General features: G+C 50.9%; 7 protein-coding genes across 7 annotated transcripts; 2 read left to right on the top strand and 5 right to left on the bottom strand.

The window, feature by feature from the left end:
* Nucleotides 1-188: 188 nt before the first annotated feature.
* Nucleotides 189-1,080, top strand: VFPPC_04908 (methyltransferase domain-containing protein; the record flags this gene model as incomplete). Its single annotated transcript, XM_018284174.1, has 2 exons — nt 189-211; nt 261-1,080. The coding sequence occupies 2 exons, from the start codon at nt 189-191 to the stop codon at nt 1,078-1,080; spliced, it is 843 nt and encodes a 280-aa protein (XP_018145557.1).
* A 329-nt stretch (nt 1,081-1,409) lies between these two features.
* On the bottom strand, nt 1,410-3,441 carry VFPPC_04909 (lysyl-tRNA synthetase; the record flags this gene model as incomplete). Its single annotated transcript, XM_018284175.1, has 5 exons — nt 1,410-2,134; nt 2,193-2,556; nt 2,614-2,988; nt 3,044-3,109; nt 3,202-3,441. 5 exons carry the CDS (start codon nt 3,439-3,441, stop codon nt 1,410-1,412), a joined length of 1,770 nt encoding a protein of 589 aa, XP_018145558.1.
* A 1,394-nt stretch (nt 3,442-4,835) lies between these two features.
* On the top strand, nt 4,836-6,113 carry VFPPC_04910 (ACC synthase; the record flags this gene model as incomplete). The annotated part of the gene is made up of 1 exon (XM_018284176.1): nt 4,836-6,113. The coding sequence occupies one exon, from the start codon at nt 4,836-4,838 to the stop codon at nt 6,111-6,113; it is 1,278 nt and encodes a 425-aa protein (XP_018145559.1).
* A 1,443-nt stretch (nt 6,114-7,556) lies between these two features.
* VFPPC_04912 (isocitrate dehydrogenase subunit 1, mitochondrial precursor) lies at nt 7,557-9,093 on the bottom strand (the record flags this gene model as incomplete). The annotated part of the gene is made up of 3 exons (XM_018284177.1): nt 7,557-7,641; nt 7,712-8,730; nt 9,061-9,093. 3 exons carry the CDS (start codon nt 9,091-9,093, stop codon nt 7,557-7,559), a joined length of 1,137 nt encoding a protein of 378 aa, XP_018145560.1.
* Nucleotides 9,094-9,984: 891 nt separating this feature from the next.
* Nucleotides 9,985-12,296, bottom strand: VFPPC_04913 (serine/threonine-protein kinase; the record flags this gene model as incomplete). Its single annotated transcript, XM_018284178.1, has 4 exons — nt 9,985-11,591; nt 11,753-12,069; nt 12,134-12,164; nt 12,215-12,296. 4 exons carry the CDS (start codon nt 12,294-12,296, stop codon nt 9,985-9,987), a joined length of 2,037 nt encoding a protein of 678 aa, XP_018145561.1.
* Nucleotides 12,297-13,577: 1,281 nt separating this feature from the next.
* VFPPC_13726 (UBX domain-containing protein (Ubx5)) lies at nt 13,578-15,266 on the bottom strand (the record flags this gene model as incomplete). Its single annotated transcript, XM_018291498.1, has 2 exons — nt 13,578-14,626; nt 14,699-15,266. 2 exons carry the CDS (start codon nt 15,264-15,266, stop codon nt 13,578-13,580), a joined length of 1,617 nt encoding a protein of 538 aa, XP_018145562.1.
* A 915-nt stretch (nt 15,267-16,181) lies between these two features.
* On the bottom strand, nt 16,182-21,779 carry VFPPC_04914 (proteasome component (Ecm29); the record flags this gene model as incomplete). The annotated part of the gene is made up of 3 exons (XM_018284179.1): nt 16,182-21,447; nt 21,506-21,552; nt 21,612-21,779. The coding sequence occupies 3 exons, from the start codon at nt 21,777-21,779 to the stop codon at nt 16,182-16,184; spliced, it is 5,481 nt and encodes a 1,826-aa protein (XP_018145563.1).
* Between the last annotated feature and the right edge of the window lie 113 nt (nt 21,780-21,892).

Consider the following 21,892-nt stretch of genomic DNA (forward strand, 5'->3'; position numbering starts at 1 on the left):
CCACACATGCATCTTATCGATAATATTCCATCCACGAAAAAAATGTCGGCACTCCGTCTCCAACCACACGATCAAACATCGCAAGCCAAGTGGTGCTCCCACCACGCCCAATCCACTCCCAAATCCTCAATTCCACAACCACCACCAACACCACACTCATACAAGAACAACCACCAACCTCGCCCATCATGTCTCGCCCCGAGGACACCCTGTAAGCACCCTCGCCTCTGTCCTCCTCTATCAAACTGACAATCGCCCAGCGCCGCCGACGTCCACTACGACGACATCGAAGCCCGCAAATACACCACCAACTCACGTATCCAAAACATCCAAGCATCCATGACCCGCCGGGCCCTCGAGCTCCTCGACCTCAAGTGCCCCTCCCTGATCCTCGACATCGGCTGCGGCAGCGGCCTCTCCGGCGAAATCCTCTCCGCCGTCGACCCCGAAGAAGGCGGCCCTCACACCTGGATCGGCATGGACGTCTCCCCCTCCATGCTGGACATTGCTCTACAGCGCGACGTAGAAGGTGACCTTCTCCTCGCAGATATTGGCCAAGGCGTGCCCTTCCGAGCGGGCAGTTTCGACGCCGCCATCAGCATCTCCGCAATTCAGTGGCTCTGCAGCGCCGAGAGCAGCGACACTTCGCCTACGGGACGATTAACCCGCTTCTTCAACGGCCTGTATGCGTCGTTGAAGAGAGGCGGTCGTGCGGTGTGCCAGTTTTATCCTAAGAATGACGTGCAGAGGAATATGATTACCCAGGCGGCTGTGAAGGCGGGATTCGGCGCGGGTATCCTTGAAGATGACCCTGGTACGAAAAACGTCAAGCTGTATCTGGTTTTGACTGTGGGAAATGCTGCTGTGGCTGGGGGCGCAGGCGACATTACGGGTGTTGTGTCTGGTCTGGATGACGTGGATATCATGGATGCGAGAAAGAAGCTGAAGAGTAATAATGGCCCGTTAAAGAAGGGGAGTAAAGCGTGGATTGTGAAGAAGAAGGAGCAGCTGGAGAGGAAGGGCAAGGTTGTCAAGACGTCCTCCAAGTATACGGGAAGAAAGCGACGTCCGGCTTTCTAAGTATGCTATGGCTGTTTTGGGTGGAAATTTGCGGTGGGAAAATTCGAATTGGGGCATTGCATGGCGTTTATTTTGGATGCGATGATGGCATAGTGATGACGACTACTCACTAGATACGAAGATAAAATAGATACCCTTTTACTAAGGATTTCCTGTTGGGCGAAGCTTGTGTTGTATATGCGCTTTTGTGTATAACGCGAATGCCATACACTCTGGAAAACTGGCTACAATTTCGTTCCAATTCATGACTATAGCTGTCTATCTAATAGATCGATATCTTGTTATCGAAATCTAGATTACGCGTCTACTTAAATCCACTTTTTCAACCCTTACTCAGGCTTCATGGTAGGGAAGGCAAGAACCTCACGAATGCTGTAGTTGTCAGTCAAGAACATCATCATGCGGTCGATGCCCATGCCCCAACCACCAGTAGGAGGGAGAGCGTGCTCAAGAGCCTGGCAGAAAGTCTCATCAGCCATCTGAGCTTCGTCGTCACCCTGAGACTTCTGTCGGGCCTGCTCCTCAAATCGAAGTCGCTGCTCAGCGGCAACGTTCAACTCGGTGTAGGCGTTGACAATCTCCTTGGTAGACACAAAGACTTCGAATCGCTCGCAGAGACCAGGGGTGGTGCGGGAGTCCTTGGCGAGAGGGGACATCATCTTGGGGTGGCCAACGATGAAGGTAGGGTTGATGGCTTGGGACTCGAGGTATTCGCCGACAAGGGCGTCGAGCATACGGGCGTTGGTGAGAGGTGGGCTGCACTCAACGCCAGTCTTGGCGAGGACCTTCTTGAAGAATTGGTTGGCCTCTTCGGTGTGAAGGGTGTCAGCGGGAGGGAACTTCTCGCCAACGGCCTCCTCGAGGGCAGGAATCATCTCAATTCTTCGCCAGGGGCCTTCCCAGTTGATGTTGACCTCCTCGCCCTTGATGGTGTGATAGACGGTCTTGTATGAACCGTGGATGTGCTTCACCAGACCGCTAACAAGCTCCTCAGTCATGGTCATCAGGTCGTAGACGTCAGCGTACGCCATATAGAATTCAAGGGTGGTGAATTCTAACAGCCTGGTTAGCATTTGTAAAATTTAGGTCTTTCCCGCTTTTACAAAACCTACCAGGGTTGTGAGTGAGATCCATGCTCTCATTTCTAAACTGTCGTCCCATCTCGTACACACGGTTCAGACCACCCACAACAAGCATCTTGAGATACAGCTCAGGAGCAACACGCAAGAACATGTCCATGTTCAGGTCATTGTGGTGAGTGACGAAAGGTCTGGCAGTGGCACCACCGGCAATAGGGTTAAGCATGGGGGTCTGCACTGAGACGAAGTCGCGCTCGTCGAACCAGCGACGAATATATGAGTCGACCTTGGCGCGGGTGATGAAAATTTGTCTTGACTTCTCGTTCATCATGAGATCCAAGTATCGCTGGCGGAAACGAGTTTCGGGGTTCTTGAAACCATAGTGGTCGTCGGGGATCTAAGTCGAGTTAGAAGTTTCATCAACGTGACAAACGCTGAAGCAACAAAATCATACCTGATGCAAGCAAGGCGACAACAGTGTAACCTCGATAGCAGCAATGGAAAGTTCGCCAGAAAAGTCACCGGAGCCCTGCTTGGTCTTGGGGTTTGTGCGGGTGGCGAAACCACGAATACCGATAATGTCACCTCTTCGGAGGTTGACATGCTGGTCGTCAAAGCTGGGGGCCTTGTCGTCGAGGTTGTCGGCCTGGGCGAGGACTTGAAGCCTAGTGCCGTCGGAGCGGATATCGTAAAAGTAAAGCTTAGAGCCAGCTGAGCGGCGGACGTAAATTCTTCCAGCCAGCTGGATCTCCTTGGACTTGTCGGACTCGCCATTCTTGAGGTGCTTGAACTCTTCTTCAAACTTGCGAATATCGTAGTTGACATGGTACTACAGCTGTTAGACCAATTGCTTCTGGGCGTATATATTGCGAAAGGTGTGTTACCTTGTGGGGGTAAGCCTTGCCCTGGGCATGGAGCTCGTTGACCGTTCGCGATCGAATTTCGAAGTACTGCAAGAAGAATTTGTGTTAATCGACCAATATCGCACGTTGGGCATCCAAATTGACGAGCAGGGTATTGACAGCAGCCCAAGAATACACACCTGGTTGGGAGTGAGCTCCTTTTCAGCCGCCTCAGCACTCTTATTACCCGCAGCTTGGGGCTTTGGATTCGCAGCAGCCTTCTCCTTCTTGGCTGCTTCCTTCTCTCGCTGCTTCTGGCGCTTCTTGAGTTCGGTCTTGGAAATCATCTCGCCGGTAACTTCATCGAGGTGAAGCTTGGCGACTGCGGCGGCGGCCTCGGCGGCGGCAGGCTCGCCTGAGGTAGCTGGGTTGTCCGACATGTTGCAATTTGCGATTCTGAGGGTATCAATGGGTATGGTTGACTGTGGAGTGTAAATTGTCGCCTCTGTCGTGATTTGTATTTATTTTTTCTCCTTTTGTCGCAGACGAGTCACACACAGCGACAGACGGAGGGGCAGAAAATACAGTCACGCACCCCGCCATCAACTTTGGAGGGGCTTGGCAAGCCCTGGCTGGCTCTGCCTCTTCCATGACCCAAACAGTTGCGGGCGGAAAATTCAATTGGCCGGCCAGACCGTGAGTCACGAAGGCTGTCATTGGACACCTGAAATCCAACCAGTTTGATGTCTTTTCAGACTTATGTTTTCGATATCTCACTGTTTTCTTGTCGTGACAGCTAGATGCGTGTTCAGAATTGATTTTCACGGAAGGAAACGCAAAGCAATGTTTTTTAATATTGCTGCACAAAGCTCAATATGCCTCAGCACACAACGCGATATGCGATACCTTTCCTTGTTCAAATACTTCTGACCCCCAATGTACACCTGTGCTCGACTTCCTCTTTCAGACAACATGACGAGGTGGTCATTGGTGCGGCAGGCGCGACACAGCATGACGTTGTGGTGCTTGACGCATGGCTCATCACTCAAAAAATAAGCCGACCTCGGGGAGCATGACCAGTTAACTTTGGACATTCATCTCGGGATTCATTTATTTTCATGTCAGTTTTGCCCTCAAAATCGAAGACTAGTGCGAAATCGTGAGCCACTTCGAGTTGAGACGAATGCACGGGATGCACTATCGAGCATCAACGTGCTACCCGCCAAAGAACAGATCCAACGCGCCACCAGCCGCCACGAATCAAATGAAGCCGAGTCTGGTGCCTCAAGACACCGAAAAATGGACAAGTCGCTGCAATGGTCCTTTGGTTCCACCGTCGCCCCTTCCAAGAAAACGTTAAAACGCTATGAGATCTACGGGGCCTGTCGCCCTCTCAGGACATGTCTACAACCAGTGAGTCTGACAACTCACCAAAAAATCTAAACCATTCGAGCGGCGATCATCACTGCCCTTTGGCAAACATTTGCGCGCCCTATTGTCTTGTTAATCGCCTTTGAGATTTATAATCCCATAGAACGATGTTTCGTGAATTTCTTCACAAATACGAAATGACGTAAAGAACGGTCAAACCGCACAAATCTCCGTACATCTTGAGTCCTGACAGCTTCCCTCCTTGGCTGCCCCTCTTGTCCCCCACTCATCCATCATAGTGTCAATGTCACTTGCGCCAAACCAAAGGTTCCGTTCAAATATATTTAGCTGGCGCCCTCTCGCTGCTGCGCCAGGAATGTCCTCTATAACTATCAATTCGCCTTCTTACCGCTTACGATATCGTTTTATAATATCGTTAAAACTCATCTTTTAATCCTGCACAATGGCGATGTCAAGGAGAGCCGTGGAGACATACCAAAATGTCCCAACAACAGACCAACTCATGAAGATACTCAGCAATCTCTACGATGCGGACACCAACCCAGATGGCTACGTGAGCCTGGGGATCGCGGAAAACACCCTAATGCACGATGTGCTGATCGACCACATGCACAAGAATATGAACATTCCCAAAATCGCACTTACCTACGGTGACGGGTTTCAAAGACTCAAAAATGCGGTTGCGCGGTTCCTCACCAAGCACTTTAAGCCCGTCACGCCCATTGAGCCGTCGAATATCCACATTAGTAATGGTCTGACGCCGGCTATTCAGAATGTTGCGTGGGCGACTGCTGATCCTGGCGATGCGTTCCTCTTGGGGCGGCCGTACTATGTGGCCTTTAAGCCGGATGTAAGTCGGCGTACTGGCGTTGAAGTCTTGCCAGTTTCGTTTGGGGATCTGGACCCGATGGGCGTGGATGCCGTGCAAAAGTACGAGGATGCGATCCTGAAGGCCAAAGAGCGTGGTCAGCGCATTGCTGGTATCATCTTGGCTCACCCCCATAATCCCCTTGGACGATGTTACCCCCACGAAACCCTCGTTGCGTTTATGAAGCTGTGCCAAAAGTACCAAATCCATCTTATATCTGATGAAGTGTACGCCTTGTCAGTGTTTGAGAACAGAGTGGACAAGGATGCAGCTGCCGTCCCTTTTGAGTCTATCTTGTCGATAGATCCCACGGGATTAATTGACCCAAGCCTGATCCATGTGCTCTGGGGCATGTCCAAAGACTTTGGAGCAAACGGTCTGCGAATGGGCATCACAATCACGCAACATAATCCAAACATGCAGGCTGCGTTGATGTCCGTGTTTGAGTTCTCATGGACATCATCGCTGTCTGATCTCGTGACGGCCAATGCGCTCGAAGACGATGCCTGGGTAGAGAGCTACATCAAGGAGAACCAGAAGAAGCTATCAGAGCACCATGAGCGAGTACTCCTGTGGGCTAAAAAGAACGAGATAGAGTATTCACCCGGGAGCAATGCCGGTTTCTTCGTATGGGCGAACCTGGGGGCAGCGTATAAAAAGTACCACACCGGCGAGATTGAGAACCTGGATAAAACCGTCATTGATGCCCTGTTGGCGAACAAGGTTTTCCTGGCGGACGGTATTGCATTTGGGGCCGAGGAACCCGGGTGGTTTAGAATTATATTTACACAGGAGGCGGGATATCTAGACGAGGGACTGCGGCGTATCATGCTTGCTATCAAGGGGGAATAAATGTCTGACAAGGGTCGCCAGCATTCTGACATAGAAAAGACTACATCTTCAAGTTCATCAAGCAAAAGATAGACAACATTCTGAATTCACACCTCATATAATTCATCTCCAAAACACCATCTAACCAAAAGCAGGCTCCTGCTTCGCACCATCACAACCACCCAAATACCCAACCCGATCCTTGACATAAAACTCAACACCAATCTTCCCCCCCAAGCTCGCAGCCCCTCCATCCAAGCCCCCAGCCTTGATGCACGCCATCTCCGGCATCACCTCCAGCTCCGTATACAAGCTCGATCCGCAGTTCCCACAAAAGAAGTGCTTATTGACCTTGCCCGAGTCCCCAACGACATCCCACGTCTTGGGCGTCCCTGCACACGTCAGACACCATTCAAACTCATCATGTTTGAACTCACCCTTTGTGACTTTAAACGCTTTCCTCGGCACTACAGCATTCGACGTAAACGCCCCGCCGGTCCACTACAAGAATCAGCACCATTCAATAACAAGCCCTAGACACTAACCTTCTGGCAATCTATGCAGTGGCACAGCGCCGTAACTGCAGGCTCCCCTTCGAACTGATACTCAATCTGCCTGCACGCACAGCTACCCTTTGTAGTCATTTTGAGAGTTTTCCAAAACCGGTAAATGTAAATAGAGGTATGTATTCTGATTCGTTGGAATCGTCAAGTGCAGGACATCAAGGTTGATGCGGGTGCCGAAACGGCCTTTTATACCTGGAGCTACGGCCGACAACGCGGGGTCGGTTCAGGAACGGCGAAGTGTCTCAGTGTAAGTGTATGACGATGTTGTTCGGGGGGCCGATGAGCCGATGTGGTTTGGTCTGGGAGGATATTTTTGGGGCATAGGCAATGCGAGAAAGTGTGGGACGGGGTGCGGTGCAGCTCGTGGAAGGCGCGTTTTGGGAAACAGATTGTGGGATTGATGGACTGATTTGTGGAAATGATTTCAAATCATTGGTTTATGCGGATCTTGGGTGCTTGGCTTGGGGGCATATGCAGCGTTTCGTTTTTAGATACTCGGTCTGACAAAGGCGTGGTTGACTGAATACTAATCACAGCTGCATCCGCATAGTCTAGAATAGCAACACGCCACACTCTTTAAGAAACATTTCTATGCATTTAATAAAAAAAAAGGTTATAGGTTGCAAGGCCATGCTATACATTACACCGGTCATCGTATCATTTCCCAGTGTCCTTCCCTGGCGCGGGCTTTGCCGCCTCTATTCGCTCCTCCACGATCCGCATCCTCCCGATATCCAGGCTTCTCCGTTGCCAGATTCTCTATCATTGAGGTATCAAAACATCTTCCGCCTACTTTTCCGCACTGCTTCACAAGAAACCGCCGGTAAACACCACATTTGACTTTATCCATTGTTTCTTTCCATCCTTTCGACTCGGAAACGTTGTCAAGGGAATATGCTTAAAGGGTCTCCATCTTGTCGAGGATGGCCCTGGTGAACTCGTGGGTGGTGGATTCACCGCCCATGTCGCGGGTGCGGACCTTGCTGTGGAAATTGTTAGTTTCTTTGATATCGCATTAAGTTACAAAAAACGGCATCACAGGATTGTACGTACCCCTCGGCAATAACGGCGTAGATAGCCTTGGAAATGCGGTTGGCGTGGTCGTCAAGGCCAAGGTGACGCAGCAACATGCTACCAGACAGAATCAAAGCAGTAGGGTTGGCCTGGTCCTTGCCCTTGATATCAAGACCGACGTGTCGGCAACCAGGCTCGAAGACAGCAACATCGCGGCCCATGTTGCAGCCAGGAACAATACCAGGACCACCGACAAGGGCGGCACCAATGTTGGACAGAATACCACCGTACAGGTTAGGCATGACCATGACGTCGAACTGCTGAGGGCGAGAAACAGCCTGCATGGAGGCATTGTCGACAATCATGTCGTTGACCTCGAGCGTGGGATACTCCTTGGCAACGTTGTGGAAGGTGCTGCGGAAGAGACCATCGGCAAGCTTCATAATGTTGGCCTTGTGGATGCAAGTAACCTTGGAGCGGCCATTGGCCAGAGCAAAGGAAAAGGCAAACTTGGCAATTCGCTCAGACTTGGCACGGGTGATGATCTTGAGAGACTCAACGACTCCGGGAACACTCTGGTGCTCAAGGCCAGAGTACTCGCCCTCGGTGTTCTCACGGATGATGCACAGATCGACGTCTTTGTGGCGGGTCTCGTAACCGGGGATGTTCTTGATCAAGCTGATGGAGGCGTAGATGTCGAGCTCCTGTCGCATGGCGACGTTGAAGCTCTGGTGGCCGGATCGGCTGATGGGGGTGTGCAGGATGCCCTTGAGGCCGAGCTTGTTGCGCTTCAGCGACGCGACGGACTCGCGGAAAGCATCTTCGGTGCGACCAGCGCCATCAATGATACCGGACACCTCGATCTGCTCCCACTCGACGGGGACGTTGTCGGCCTTGAAGATGGTCTTGACGGACTCGGCGACCTCGGCACCGATACCGTCACCGGGGATGAGGGTAACGGTGTACTTGCCACCAAACTTGGCGGGCTTGAAGATGTCGGACTGGACGGTCGCGAAGGATCGAGCGAACTGGTGCTGACCAGCAGCGCTGCGCAGGAGCTGGACAATTTACGTTAGCGGCAGATCATTTATCTTGTGCGAGTAAATGCCAAAGAAAGAAAGCCAGCGCGGGACACGATAGCAAGTTCGACGGCTGACAGTCTGTCGTAGTGGTATCCCACATCGACGACAGTTCGCACCACGACCACGCATCATGAACCCCATTCCCACCCGATAATACCGCTCACACAATGCCTCATAAATTGAGGACAGCAATCATCCTCACAACCAAACCGCAACTCCCCAACCTCCAGCCCGCCAATCTCACAACCAAGCCCCCATCACAAGCACACAATGAACGAACAAACAAACAAAGAACCAAGAACATACCTGCGCCGATCTAGCAGAGCCACGCGACAACATTGTGCCTAAATCCAAAAAACTAATCCAAGTAAATTGCACTCAGCAAGCGAAAGTCAAGACCACGAAACAATCGCGCCTCGGTAGGATTTAGTATACGGGACAAAAGCGAGGTAAAGTAGAGAAGAGAGAAAGAGTGCAAGTGCGGAAAAAAAGAGCTTCGGTGTCGATGATGGTGTGGTTCCCTTCCTTCCGTACACCGTGGTCAAGCAAAGTTTAAACTGGGGACATTCACGTACATGCGTACTCCAGGGAACAAGCTGCACTCTACAAACTACGCCTCAGTGGGAATGGGGGAGCAACGTTTCCTCCAATTGAGCCGAGCGGCCATTGCCGGCGGTTCCCTTTGCTCGAATTTTTTTTTTGTCTCTTTGCGTGGATGTTTGGCGGCTTTTTTTGCTCTTTCCTCTCGGCCGGCCCGCTTGGGGCATGGGTTGGTTCGGCGGAAGAGCGGAATTCGATGTGCTCCGAGGCTTAGAGCCGTATGGCTGCTCGGCGCCAACTAGCCCGGTTTGGGGGTCGTGTGGGTCACTTTTTCTTTTCTGACAGTGACGAGATGGAGCCGCCTCGGTCATTATTTCTCTGTTCATGCAAAGTATGTATTAATACTTATAAACACCACATCCAAGATACTTTTGAATAGACACAATCGAGTAAAGCCAAATCATCATTGAACGTCGCAAAAGCACGCCCATAAACCGTTTATTTAACAAACCGAATCCCAAATAACCCTACCGAAATTCATACCCGATATACTCCTATAGCCACCTGTTCTGGCCACATCCATGTCCATTCACTTTCCTGTCGCACGAGCAAAGCATATACAGCATACACCTCAGGCATAAATCATTCGCATCAATGTACTCTCATCCGCCCTGCGGACTCGTAATCATATCACATTTCCTCTTCATCCAATGGCTCAACCCGGACAAGAATTTCCTCTAGCAAGCCCTCTAGGAAGCTGCCCACCTCACGACCCATACCCACGGGCTCTGCTTTGTCGCACTGGTCAATCTCCTTGCACACATGCGCCAGTTTGTATACTAGCTTTCTAACTTTTTCGTGCGCGGCCTCTGCTCGTTGTTGGTTTGCTGACACAGGGCCTGTATTTTGCCCGGGTCTATAAACTTGCTGCAGCCGAAGCTGCCGTCTCTTAAGAGCTTCTTCGAGCGCAGGGAAGATGACATCGTTCAGCGCATCTAGCTCTCCGTTAGGATTTGCGGGAGCCGGTGACGGGAAGGAGGACGGTGGAATAGACGCATCAGATGGTGCTGGTGAGTGAGGGTTTGGTGGAGGAGTGGGATTCCCTGCCGTAGGTGGTCGTTGCGAGGGCGGTACGGCCTGCTGAGAAGGAACTCTGGAAGCTGATGGGCCTCTATATGGAGGTATCTCCGGGATCGTCATGGACGGAACACGAGAGCCTTGTTGTCTTGACGGTGAGTCTTGTTGTATCCGTGGGAGCGGCTTGTCCGTTGCATGCTGTGAATTGTGCGAGGGGCCAGCAGGAGACGGGCTCATATTGAGATTCAGCATGTTCATATCACGCTGGAGCTGGTATTGAAGCTCCTGGTCATAGTCAGGAGAATGTGATGTTGGCGCAGGCGGCAGCGGTCGTTGTGAGGGATGGCTGGACGGTGTTTCTGGTGTATCGCGCGCCAGTGTCTTCATCGGACTGGCTGGCAACGGTACTTTAGCTGGCGAACCTGTTAGGTCTACTGGAACCGGCTTCCGCTGTGGACTTGACTGCCTCGACGTTGCAGCATTGCCGGCCTTGAGTGTGTCACTCGGTTGGAAAGCGAAGTCTCTGGCCTTTGTCGGACTGGCATCACGGCGCTTGTCAGCCAAAGTATCAGCAGGATCCAGTGGCCTCGAGGACCGAGCATTAGTCGCACTCTCATCCATGGCATTCAAGCCAGCTCGATGAACCAGACCGCCGCGATCTCCAACGAGTCTGACCGTACCAAAGTCCCACATATCCTCATCCACCTTTTCCTGCTGTTGGAGAGGCGCGCCATCCTGAGTATCCCAGTGATCTTCGTCGTCCCCTTTATGTGTCAGAGCCCATCTGCTGTGTCTTTCGATAAGTTCTGTGAGGTAAGTTGTCTTCTTCGCTTTTCTAATAAAGGGATGTCGCAAGAGGTCTCTAGCAGTGGGTCGTTCCTTGGGATCTCGTTGCAAGCAGAGCTCAACAAAGTCTTTGAATGCTTTGGTGAAGTTGCCCTCCAACCTCGGAGCAGGGTTTTTAGGGATCAGGAACAGCACCTTCATGGGGTGAATGTCGGCGTAAGGTGGTTCTCCATTGGCCAATTCCAAGGCCGTGATACCCAGTGACCAAATATCAGCTTTGTGGTCGTAGCCAGACTGTTTGATAACCTCGGGTGCCATCCAAAAGGGCGTTCCAACAAAGGTATTCTTCTTGGTCATGGTAGCAGATAATTGGCCGGAAACACCAAAATCTGCCAACTTGACCTGCCCACCGGATCCAAGCAGCACATTGGCAGCTGGCATAAATTAGCAAGCCGTAAACACGCAAACCGTATACCAAAAAAGATGAAAACGAAACAAGAAAAAGAAAAGAAGAGAACGCAGTAAAGGAAGACAGAAGAAACTCCCAATCCAAACATCGCGGCACAAATCCAGAATACGTCTCTCACAAACATACCTTTGATATCCCGATGCAACTTCTTATCAGAATGCAAGTACTCCAACCCCAACAACAACTCCCTCAAAATAATAGCAATATAATCCTCCCCAATCAGCCCCGGCTTCATCAAATCCGCACAACTGCCCCCCGCACAAAATTCCATGACAATCCACAGCTCCGCACCCTTCGCATACGAGCCATAGTATTTCGTCACATACGGGGACTGCAGCTCGGACAGAATGGCGATTTCCTGAATGATATCTTCGACCTCATCTTCGGCGTTTTCAATGTCGATGATCTTGATGGCTACGGCGTGGCCCGTCCGTTTGTCGACTCTGCACAGATTAGGGTCTGCTACTGGAAGCATGTTTATTTCGGGGGACATGGAGACGGACGAACCCTTTGTACACTTTTCCAAAGCTCCCACCACCTAAGTCGGTCAGCTGGGCGTCAAACATACTGTCAGACCAACAAACAAACCAATACAGTACTCCTTGGAATACAAAAGCTCCGGATCCAACGCCTCGTTGGTCTCCTCCCCATCACGATATTTCTCCGCCATATTGGGTCGATTCGTCCGTCGTGCACCGGATTTTTGTACAGAATGCTATCGAATTGCTCTTTTCAACGCATTGAACAGCTACCGATTCTCGTGTATGCTCGTCGGCTTGTTGCAGATGAAACGAACCCCTCCTGTCCAAAAGTCGATGCAGATATGTCGCCAATCTAATATAATCGTGCGTAGAAAAAAAAAATGTAGAAAAAGAAGACAGGGTAATGAGAAGGCAGGAGCAGGAAATAGAGGCTGATCAAGACACAAACAATGCGCTGCACCTCTTCCCCGTGCCTTTCCTTTTCACTTGGACATGAATGGTCGTGAACAAAACAAATGGGTTGCTGGGCCTGGAAGCGGGCGGCCGTGTTTACAGGCCCGTGGGGTTCAATGTTCTTGTCTGGTTGCTGGTGTGGATGCAGAGGTGTGGAGCTAGTACGTCAATGGTCAGCGGTCAATAGGCAGGGATCAATCGTATCACAGCGCCAGACATGGACCACAGACAGTCAGATCCAGGCACAGGCACCAGCAGGCAGGCAGTGGCACAGCGCCGCCAAACAGGTCCCCGTCCTGGGCAGACGGAACACAAACAAACAGCCTCCAACATGCGTTACTGCATTCACCTACCAGGATCTAATGTTGACTTTGGGCTGCAACGAACAACCAGCCTAATATGTATTGTTGATGGACACCAATACTCCAGTCCCTGCCAGCCCAAATAACATTAGACCATTACATTTCAAAGCACCAATAATCACCAGACATCCAATAAACCAATCTCCAGCTGTCATCTGTCTGTGCCTGAGTGTCAGAGACCGCAATTGGGGGCTTGGATCCACTGGCTGCCAGCTGCTCTCCAGTCTCTGCTCAAGTCAACTCGGCGGTGTCGACCACAACATGAAAGCTTTAGCCCAACTTTGAAACGTTCAATTCACCGCTACTGCACAACCAAAATTCCCATTCGAAATCGAAATCGAAATCGTTTTCATTGGCGAGCAATACAACTACATCTCTGCCCATTCATAATCCCTTTCATCAATTGATCCCTGCCTGCCAACGCCTGGGCGCTGTGATAAAATCCAGCGCCACCCTGTATCTACCTCTAAGCAGATGTAGAAGCAAAAACAACCAAACCACATGCATTGAGGCCATGCTCCCTGTAAAAACATTTGTTTCATAATGGCTTGCAGAAAGAAACAAGTCCGTGACAAATCATGAGCAAAACTATTCTATAGATGAATCGTTTCATCCTCGTCGTCCTCGACTCAACCCATCCATTCGCCTTGCGCATTAGTCTTCAATGAACTCAATCATTACGGTGCCTTGCTTAAGACCTGTCGCCTCAATAGTGCTGTCCAAGTCTTCCATCAAATCTTGGCCTTGCGGCATCTTCTTCAGCTCAAACTCAACCCCATCTTTGCCTTCCATCGGCTCAGCCTTGAGCCACTCGTAAATACGGCGCACTGGGTCCTGTAGGTTGAATCTTCGAATGACCCGTCCAGTGGGATGTCTGAATTGTATTCTCGTGGTGGTTGCGGGATCGTTTTCTGGTTCAGTATGCGGTTTCCCGCTGGAGATGAGAGAAAATGCGCTCTGTTCTGCTGCTTCGGGCTCTTTCCCTTTCCCTTCCACTTCACCACTTGGACCCGGTGATTTCGTCAATGCATCTGGGTCTTGAATGTTTGGCGTAGATGTTGATCGGCTGCTTTCACCACCCCCAGCTGCAAGGCTATTCTTCAACGCCATCTCCAGCATTTCGTCCTCTGTCATGCGGTCCACATCCACCACTGCAGGTTTCCGTGTTGTTGATTTGGCCACGGGGTTTTTGCTGTTGGCAGCGAGACTATACCGGTCGAGGAACTCTGCCAACTCGGCGTGGAATTCGACCGCACTAGGAAACGGCCGGCCACTCCAAACCTTCACTTGTTCGCCCGTTCGGGGATCGACAATGGAGACATGTGGATAGTTGTCTGGATTCTCATGCGTCCGGTTGGGAAAGTAAAAGTTGATGTACTCTTCGGCATCCGGATAGTCCTTGTCGTATTGTAAAAAGATGAAATTCTCGGATACAAGGTCCTTGATTGCTGCGTCTTTCCATACATCCCGGTTGAGGGCTTGGCAGGTAAAGTCGTTCATGTCCTGGAGATTGACCAAGATCCACTTCTTGTCTTCCTTGCCCAGGGTTCGTGCTTCGTCCCAGCTAACTCTGGACATCAAATCGTACGGTGGTCGGAAGAGGTCCTCCAACCGTCTGGCGTGGGTTCCGTTCTCTGTGGTGCTGGGCGGTGGCGCCGATGTGTCCCCCCAAATTCGCTGAGCAAATGGACCGCCGGTGCGAGCTACATGACATGGATCAGTTGGGAAAATTCTCAACGTAGAAAACATATATGGTGACCATGGGCAAAACTTACGGGGAGGATGTCGTCTGCTCCGTAACTCCTCCAGAAACCGTCGGGTAGTCTCATCATCAACAGCACCGTCCCATGAAGGATCTGGAGCCACAAGCGTCTCGGTTGTTCGTGCGATGGGAGCTCTGACATCATCTTGCGCTCCTGGTCCAGCTGAGCCACCTTGATACAGCTCTTCCTGTAGCCGTTTTGCCATGGCGGCATCTTCCTCCTCTTGTGCCATCGCGGCTGCATGTTGAACCGCAGCCCGCTCGCCATCGTCCTCGCTTCCCGCATCATGGTCGATCATGATGTCGTCATCGTCATCGTCGTCGTCACTGTCTATGTGAATAACGCCGCTAGCGTCCTCGCGGCCGATATTCGGGCGGCGGCGAGTCGAAGATGTTGGGTTCGCCGGCGTCGAGGCAGTTTCGGACACTCCAGCGCCCACACCAGACGCGAGCTCGGGGTTTTCGTAAAATAATCCAATGGCTCGTTCAAAATCTCCGTTTGCGATCTGAAGAAACCCACGAGCCACATCCGCAGTTGCACCCGTGATGGCGGCAAAAGAAGAAATCGATTCGTCCTCCATCTTGGCCGCAAATGATTTCTGAACAGCTTTGGGTTTGACGTGTGTCCTCGATGACAGAAGTCGGTGGCTGACTAGCCTCGCGGCGTCCTTATCGGGCCCTCTGGATGCTTCGCCCAGAAGGTGTCACCTCTTGTCGTGGAATATGATGGTGTCGTGGAGAGAACTTGGGTAAAAAATGATGAGAAAAGTTAAGGAAGATGGCGTCGATTTGTGCAGATAAATAACTTTCCCAAGGTTCGCTGCCCCTCACCTCAACAAGTCGGGGGGGTTTTCCGTGTGGTCGGTGTGCGGCGGCTACGGCGTGTGAATTTCACCGAGTGCTTGCTTGCTGTTCAGTTCTAGGCTGAAGTTCCAAGCTGCCCGGGGTTCACGGTGGGATTAATGATGCAAGATGGAGAAAAGGAATAGTGCAGAAACGCGAATGCCTTGTCTAAAGTATCAACGAATATGAAGTCTGGTGAGTGGACAATGGTGGGGCTGGGTCTGGATGGACATGGAAATGTGAGAGGAAAGAAAGTCTGGTATGATGTAGACAGGACGGACCAGGCGTCAGATCGGACTGAAGTTGGCACTAACCAGACACTACATGTACCTAGGTAACTGGAGCTGCACCACAATTTGACTTTGAATGGTCAAGTCAAGTCTGGTTTGGCCCGGTGCAGGCACCCAGCTGTCATGACGCAATATTGAACACCACGAGCAACCAACAATGAACCACACCACACAGCACAAGACACCACACCAGTTGACTAGATTTTACCTTCCCGATGTCATTCAATGTTGTTTGAGCTAAACTACCATGCATGTATCCCCTGGAGCACCAGTGAATTAACATGTGTTGTCTCATCACATGTTCGCTTCCTCCAAGTGCAACACAATTATAACCATGAATTCTATTTCTATTCCCATCTACTTCTAAGCCTGTTTGATCTGGCCCAAAATTCCCCTCCACCGCTTTTGAACGTCAACAGACCTCTCCTCACCGAGTGCAGAATCCACGTCTCGCTGTAGTGTGTTCGGCAAATCCACCTTTCCAAATACACCCTTCGACCTTGCATCCAACAGCTTCGACAATGCCTGAACCCTCTTTACCCGTTGAGACTCGGTACCCATTTCTCCCTTGCTAACATCCAAACTCTCCACGTAAGAAGCAATTACCCCTGACCCGTTGAATGGCCCCGGCAGCGCATCCATAACATTTGTAAACTTGACAGCATCCTCCATGAGATCGTGTACACACTCATACCAAATCTCCCGTTTGATAAAGTCGAATTTCGCGTGTGTAACATAAGGCATTAAAACGGCCATGATTTCCTGAATCGAGGCCCGAATATCAATAGTTTTGGACCGGCTATATCCCCGGGCAATAGCTTCAAAGGCATTCTTTGTTGTCTTGGACGCTATATCCTCCTTTCGACTCTCTTTGGAATCCACATCCATCTTGTCTTCGTCCTTGAGTTCTTCCAGGTACGGGGTGGTTATCTCAGCAATATCCTTGAGCATGTTGAGATCCGGACGGGCTTTCGCAAATCTCCACAAGCACCGGAATGCATGCGGTCGATATTCGTCGCTGTTGCGCTTTGCTTCTCTCATGGCAATCTTCTTCATCTGTGCGGAGATTGTTGCGTCGTTCCCCCAGAGAGGCTCGCTTCGTTCGACGAACCTAGGGTATGATTCAAGCAGCTTCTCCTTCCCTGGAAATGTTTTCAGAGCCAGGGTCTTGTCCAAGACTGGCCATATGACTTTGAGATTGGCCTCGTCAATGATTCCCGTCGCTTCACTCGCGTTGGCGACGTCACCTGCCATGGCGGCAACGGTGAATGCACCAGTGTGACGTAGAGCCCATTGAGCTGTCTCCAGAGAGCGCTCGACGAGGCTGACAATTTCCCGTACATATCTTGTGACGGTGCGACTGCTCCCTGCGTGTTGGTTCCAGACTTCCTGAAACACCTTCCCTGCGTATTCGTCGGTATCATGGGATCCAAAGTATGCAAAAGGCAACAGCGTAGTCTCTTGAGCAGTAAAATGATCTGGCGAGACTTTAGCTATCGCCACAATCACGTCTGACACCTTTTGCCGGCGGCTTTCGTCTTCCGCTTGGAAATATATATTGATGAAACGCTCACAAAACCGAATCTTGGCCGCATCAGGAGCGGCCCGTATCATATATGCAGCCGCTCTGGCATATGCCTGGCTGACCTCGTCGTTCTTATCCATCGTCTGTTTCTCCAGAATCTGCAACAACTTGGCGGACACTGGCTGAATGTCATTACTATGACGAGTGGCGAGCGTTGTAATGACTCTACTGCATCCGAGTTTTGTGGGCATACCGATGGCGCTCTTAATTGTAGCCTCGAACTTTGGAGCAAAGGCTGTCATGACCTCGGCATCGATGAAACGAAGACAATTCTCAATTGCTTCGGAAATTGGAGACCGATTGACCATCTGTGATCTTATCTTGTCGATCTGGTCTCGACTTTCAAGACCAGCACGTTGATAGGCGTAGTTAATTTGCTGTGGCTCAATTGTGCTCAGCAGCCCAAGAAACTGCGGGATCATATCAGGAATGAACGGCTTCAGCGCCTTGCCGCCGTGTTTGGCAATATCCATGACCGTGACGGTTGCGAACAGCTGGACATCCTGCACTGTGCTCTCAACACCCTTGTCGGACAGCAAGAATGGAAGGGCTTCCTTCATCATGGCCGTAGTTGCAGTGGTGTGATTGCCCTCTTTCAACTGTCGTACAAGGCCATTTGACAGCGCCATGCACAGTGCCAATGCAGCTTCTCTTACGCTGCCCTTGACATCATCCAAAACTTTCAGAGCGCAGGTCCATATCTCCCGGTAATACGTCTCGTACTGCGGGAACGGGCGACCCTGGATGAGGTCAGAGATGGCAGCACAGCTAGCTTGCCTGACCCGCCACTCTCTGCCGAGAATGCTCTTCAAGAGATCTTGCATGATGGCGTCAAAATTAGTATTGATAGTGGCATTTGAATCTTTGACCAGAGCTTTCCAAATGTCGTCCATTGATCGCCGAACGTTTCCATTGGGATCGAAGCGGTATCTGAACAGCTTCGGGTACAGCTTTGGATCAACCTCTGACTCGGAAAGAATGTTACTTAATCCGAATCGTCCAAAGGCAGATCTTGTCGACCAAGTAGCCGCGTTGGCAGCAAGGGACATGAACTTGTACACCAAGCGCTGGTCTCCAACTTCGTTGGCTAAATTCACAATATCCTTGTATGAGGTGACAGAGTTGCCCTCGCCTGTAGGTAGCGCCCCTGGCTCAAATAGCTCAGTATCCTCCTCCACCTTGAGCTGTGTCCCGCTCCCAGTGAAGGCAGAGACAAGGTCCTTTACTAGTGCAGATTTGAGATCTGCGTCACCACGCTCGTACACCAAGGATAACCCGCGGGATGCAGTCTCCTGCACCAGCTCATCTCTAGCACTCAGGAGTCGCATGAAGGCTGCCTGGACTTCGCGGAGCTTCGACTGTACCTGAAAAAGGTGAGAGCCGTACTGCACCATACAGAAAAGCCAAATGCCCGAAGCCTTAAGCAAAGACGGCTTCGTAGCTTTCGAATCTTGCAAAAGCTTCTTCAGCACTTCATCAACCAGAGCGCCTCGGGCCCCCGCAAAATTTGCTGGGTTTCTGGCCTCAACATCCATCCGAAGCTTGGTATTGTTGGAATCCCATCTTGCAACTGCAGCAGTGATGGCAGCTCCCACTGTAAACTGAACCTGGACTTGCTTAAGCTCGTGAAGAGAGAATAGATTCTTGAGAATTTCGCCCAAGTTGCCCGAAAATTGACCTTCGGACTCCTGGTCCCTGCTCTCCTCGCCTAATCCGGTGGCAAGGCTTCCCAGCGCCGAAATAGCCTTTTCGTTACCCTTCTTTGCATCCGCAGACAGCTTTCCAATAATATCCGTTAGGCAACTGTTGACGTCCATCGAAGGAACAGCCACTTTAGCTGTCCATAATTGAGAGAATGCTTCCAAGGCAGACTCGTACAGTGAAGTGGGCACTCCATCTTTGAGTAAAAGATATAATGGGTATTCATTAGGCATGGAAAATGGACGGTCATAGTACACAGATCGTGATACCAAATGGCCGAACGCAAGTAACGCACCCTCGGCCGCATTTGCTTGCGCACCGACAAGATTTTCCGCATTGACAAACAACGATTTCAAAGTCATGATCCAGTTGTCGACAACGTCTGATTGGTTGACGGGATGGCCAACAAGAATGCCTAGTGCCTTTGCAGCGAGTGACCGTATCTCCTTATTATTCGACTTGATCAGGGCAAGTAAGTTTGTGCTCGCTCCCGTAAGGAAACCTAGAGGGCCGCCAGGGCTCCAGGCTGCCACCTGAACAAAACACCGCAGACACTCTTCCACTATGAATGCGCCTTCAATGAAGGCACCGTCAAGACAGGCTTTGAGATAGAAGACAATAAAGCCGCTATCAATGGAGCGCAAATATTCACGAACCTTGTCTCTGGTTGAAACGTCGGTTATAATCTGGGCTTCTAGGATCTGCATCCAATCTGGCTTGATTTCGAAATCATCGAGCGCCGCCAGAAGCATCATCTGCTTGCAATATCTAAGAGCCAGTGGAAAAGCTGAAATGCGAGAGCCCTGGAAGTTTTGAAATACGGCCTTATCCGGCACAGCAAACGGTTGGCTGTCCCCTGCCTCCATATATAGTCGTGGATCAATTGCCAAATCGAAGTAGGTAGTTGCCATCTCTTTCCAATCGGGTAGCTGTGGACTTTTGTCAGTGTGAGCAAAATAGGTCCAAGGGTCCAGCCCCTTGGTGCCATGTTCAATGACTTCGCTGCGCTCATTGTGTCTACCAGCGATAGCCAAGATATCGATCCAACGGCCCAAGACATCTGAAAATGGAAGGCACTGGTTGGCCCATTTAACAACGGCGTGCCTGGTACTCCGAACCCTGGGTGGCGTATCAGGTAAGGACATGTATGTCATCAGCATCGCCTTGAGTTCAGCATCATCTCCCCCAACACTGACCGGGATTGCGCCAGTGAGGCTCGAAAGCGCCCCATCGATGTTAACAACAGCTTCTACAGTGCTGTCTTCTGATAAGGAGCGGAGGAGCCAGGCACCAAAATCCAAGCGTTCTTTGGGCGAGAGATCTGCACTCCTGGCAACCATGCCAATGGTGTCGTATGCCGTACGTCGTAATGCAACATCATCATGTGATGTTTGCTCCGGAATGGGCCATCCTTGGCTCTCGATATAGGATCGCATGGCGCGAATGAGGGGTGCTCCGATAGTGAAATCTGACCTTGACGGCCCAACTTGAGCCACCCACGATAAGAACTGGAATAGGGCATTGTGAAGTTTCGTCTTCTCCAGAGCGCTAGCTGGTTTCATGGAAGGCGTTCTATCAGATGTCTGAGGTAAAAAGTCTAGATTGACGACAGCCATGATGTTGTCAGTCATGCCCGCGGCCACGGATGACTTGGATAAAATCATGAGAATGCGAGCACGATACGGCGGCGGAAGCTGGGAGTGTGCGACAAAAAGCCGTTTCACTAGCTCTTCATCCTCCATAGAAACCGTGCTTCTCTTGATGATCTCCTCTGCTGTTGAGGCGACCCTATTATCGAATCCTGATGCAGCAAACAGGGCAGGGAGAAACCGTTCCTCGTCCTTGAAGGCTCCGCTCGCGAGGAATGCGACGGATTTGGATTTGAGTTCCGTAATCCGCTTAAATATTTTCTCATTCTCCGGAGACTCGGCAGGGAAGAGCCCGAGCTCTGTTTGAGAGAGCGCCGGGTTTGACTGCGCTAAACTTTCAGTCGCCTTCGGTGCCCTGAGACGCAGGAAGATGCCAATGGCCCTCGCGAGATATTGCGCATCAGCATCATCACCTAGACCAATACTTGTTCTAAAGGCCTCATCATCCTTGCTCCCTCGCGGTGGTATACGAATATCGAGTAAGATTCTGAGAATGATGTTAAACATTGTTGCCGCCCTTAGCCGTCCCTCATCCTGGGCAAAGCCCGCCAAAGCAATGGGCATAAGGTCTCTCCTGTCATCAACATCTAGTCGGTTTAGGCTGTGAAGAATAAAAGATAAATCGAACTGCTTGATGAGACTGGAGTCTGCGGATTTGTATTGTTGGAATAGTGCCTTGACTGGCAACACAACCCTAGATCAGAGTCAGCTAATTGGGTGAGCTACATAGTTGACTTGGCGGCAGCACATACTCTGGAGACTGGATGAAAGTCTTAAGCCTAGCAAGAATTTGAACCACCTATTTCAACATCAATAACATTCCTCGATATTTGTGGTATAGATACGGAGCTCCCATACCCGCCCTCGAACCGAAATGTGGTCACTCTCAGCCTTCAGGATCAATGGTGCCAGGTACCGCTGTAGAAGCTGATGGAGCTTATCTCCTTTGTTGGCAACGCCCAAGATTTTGAACTCAACGCTTTCTACCAGACGCAGTTCACGCTCCTCCGTGGACGTCGCAGCCATGGCGGATGGACAGCAGAGCTGTTGAGGGGTATCGCAGGAACAAAAAAAAGAAACTGACAACAAAAAAGAGGACACGGGTTGCGGAGGATCGCAATTCACAAGAATCTCGCAAA

This window comes from Pochonia chlamydosporia, chromosome 3 (genome assembly GCF_001653235.2).
Source record: "Pochonia chlamydosporia 170 chromosome 3, whole genome shotgun sequence".
Lineage (NCBI taxonomy): Eukaryota > Fungi > Ascomycota > Sordariomycetes > Hypocreales > Clavicipitaceae > Pochonia > Pochonia chlamydosporia.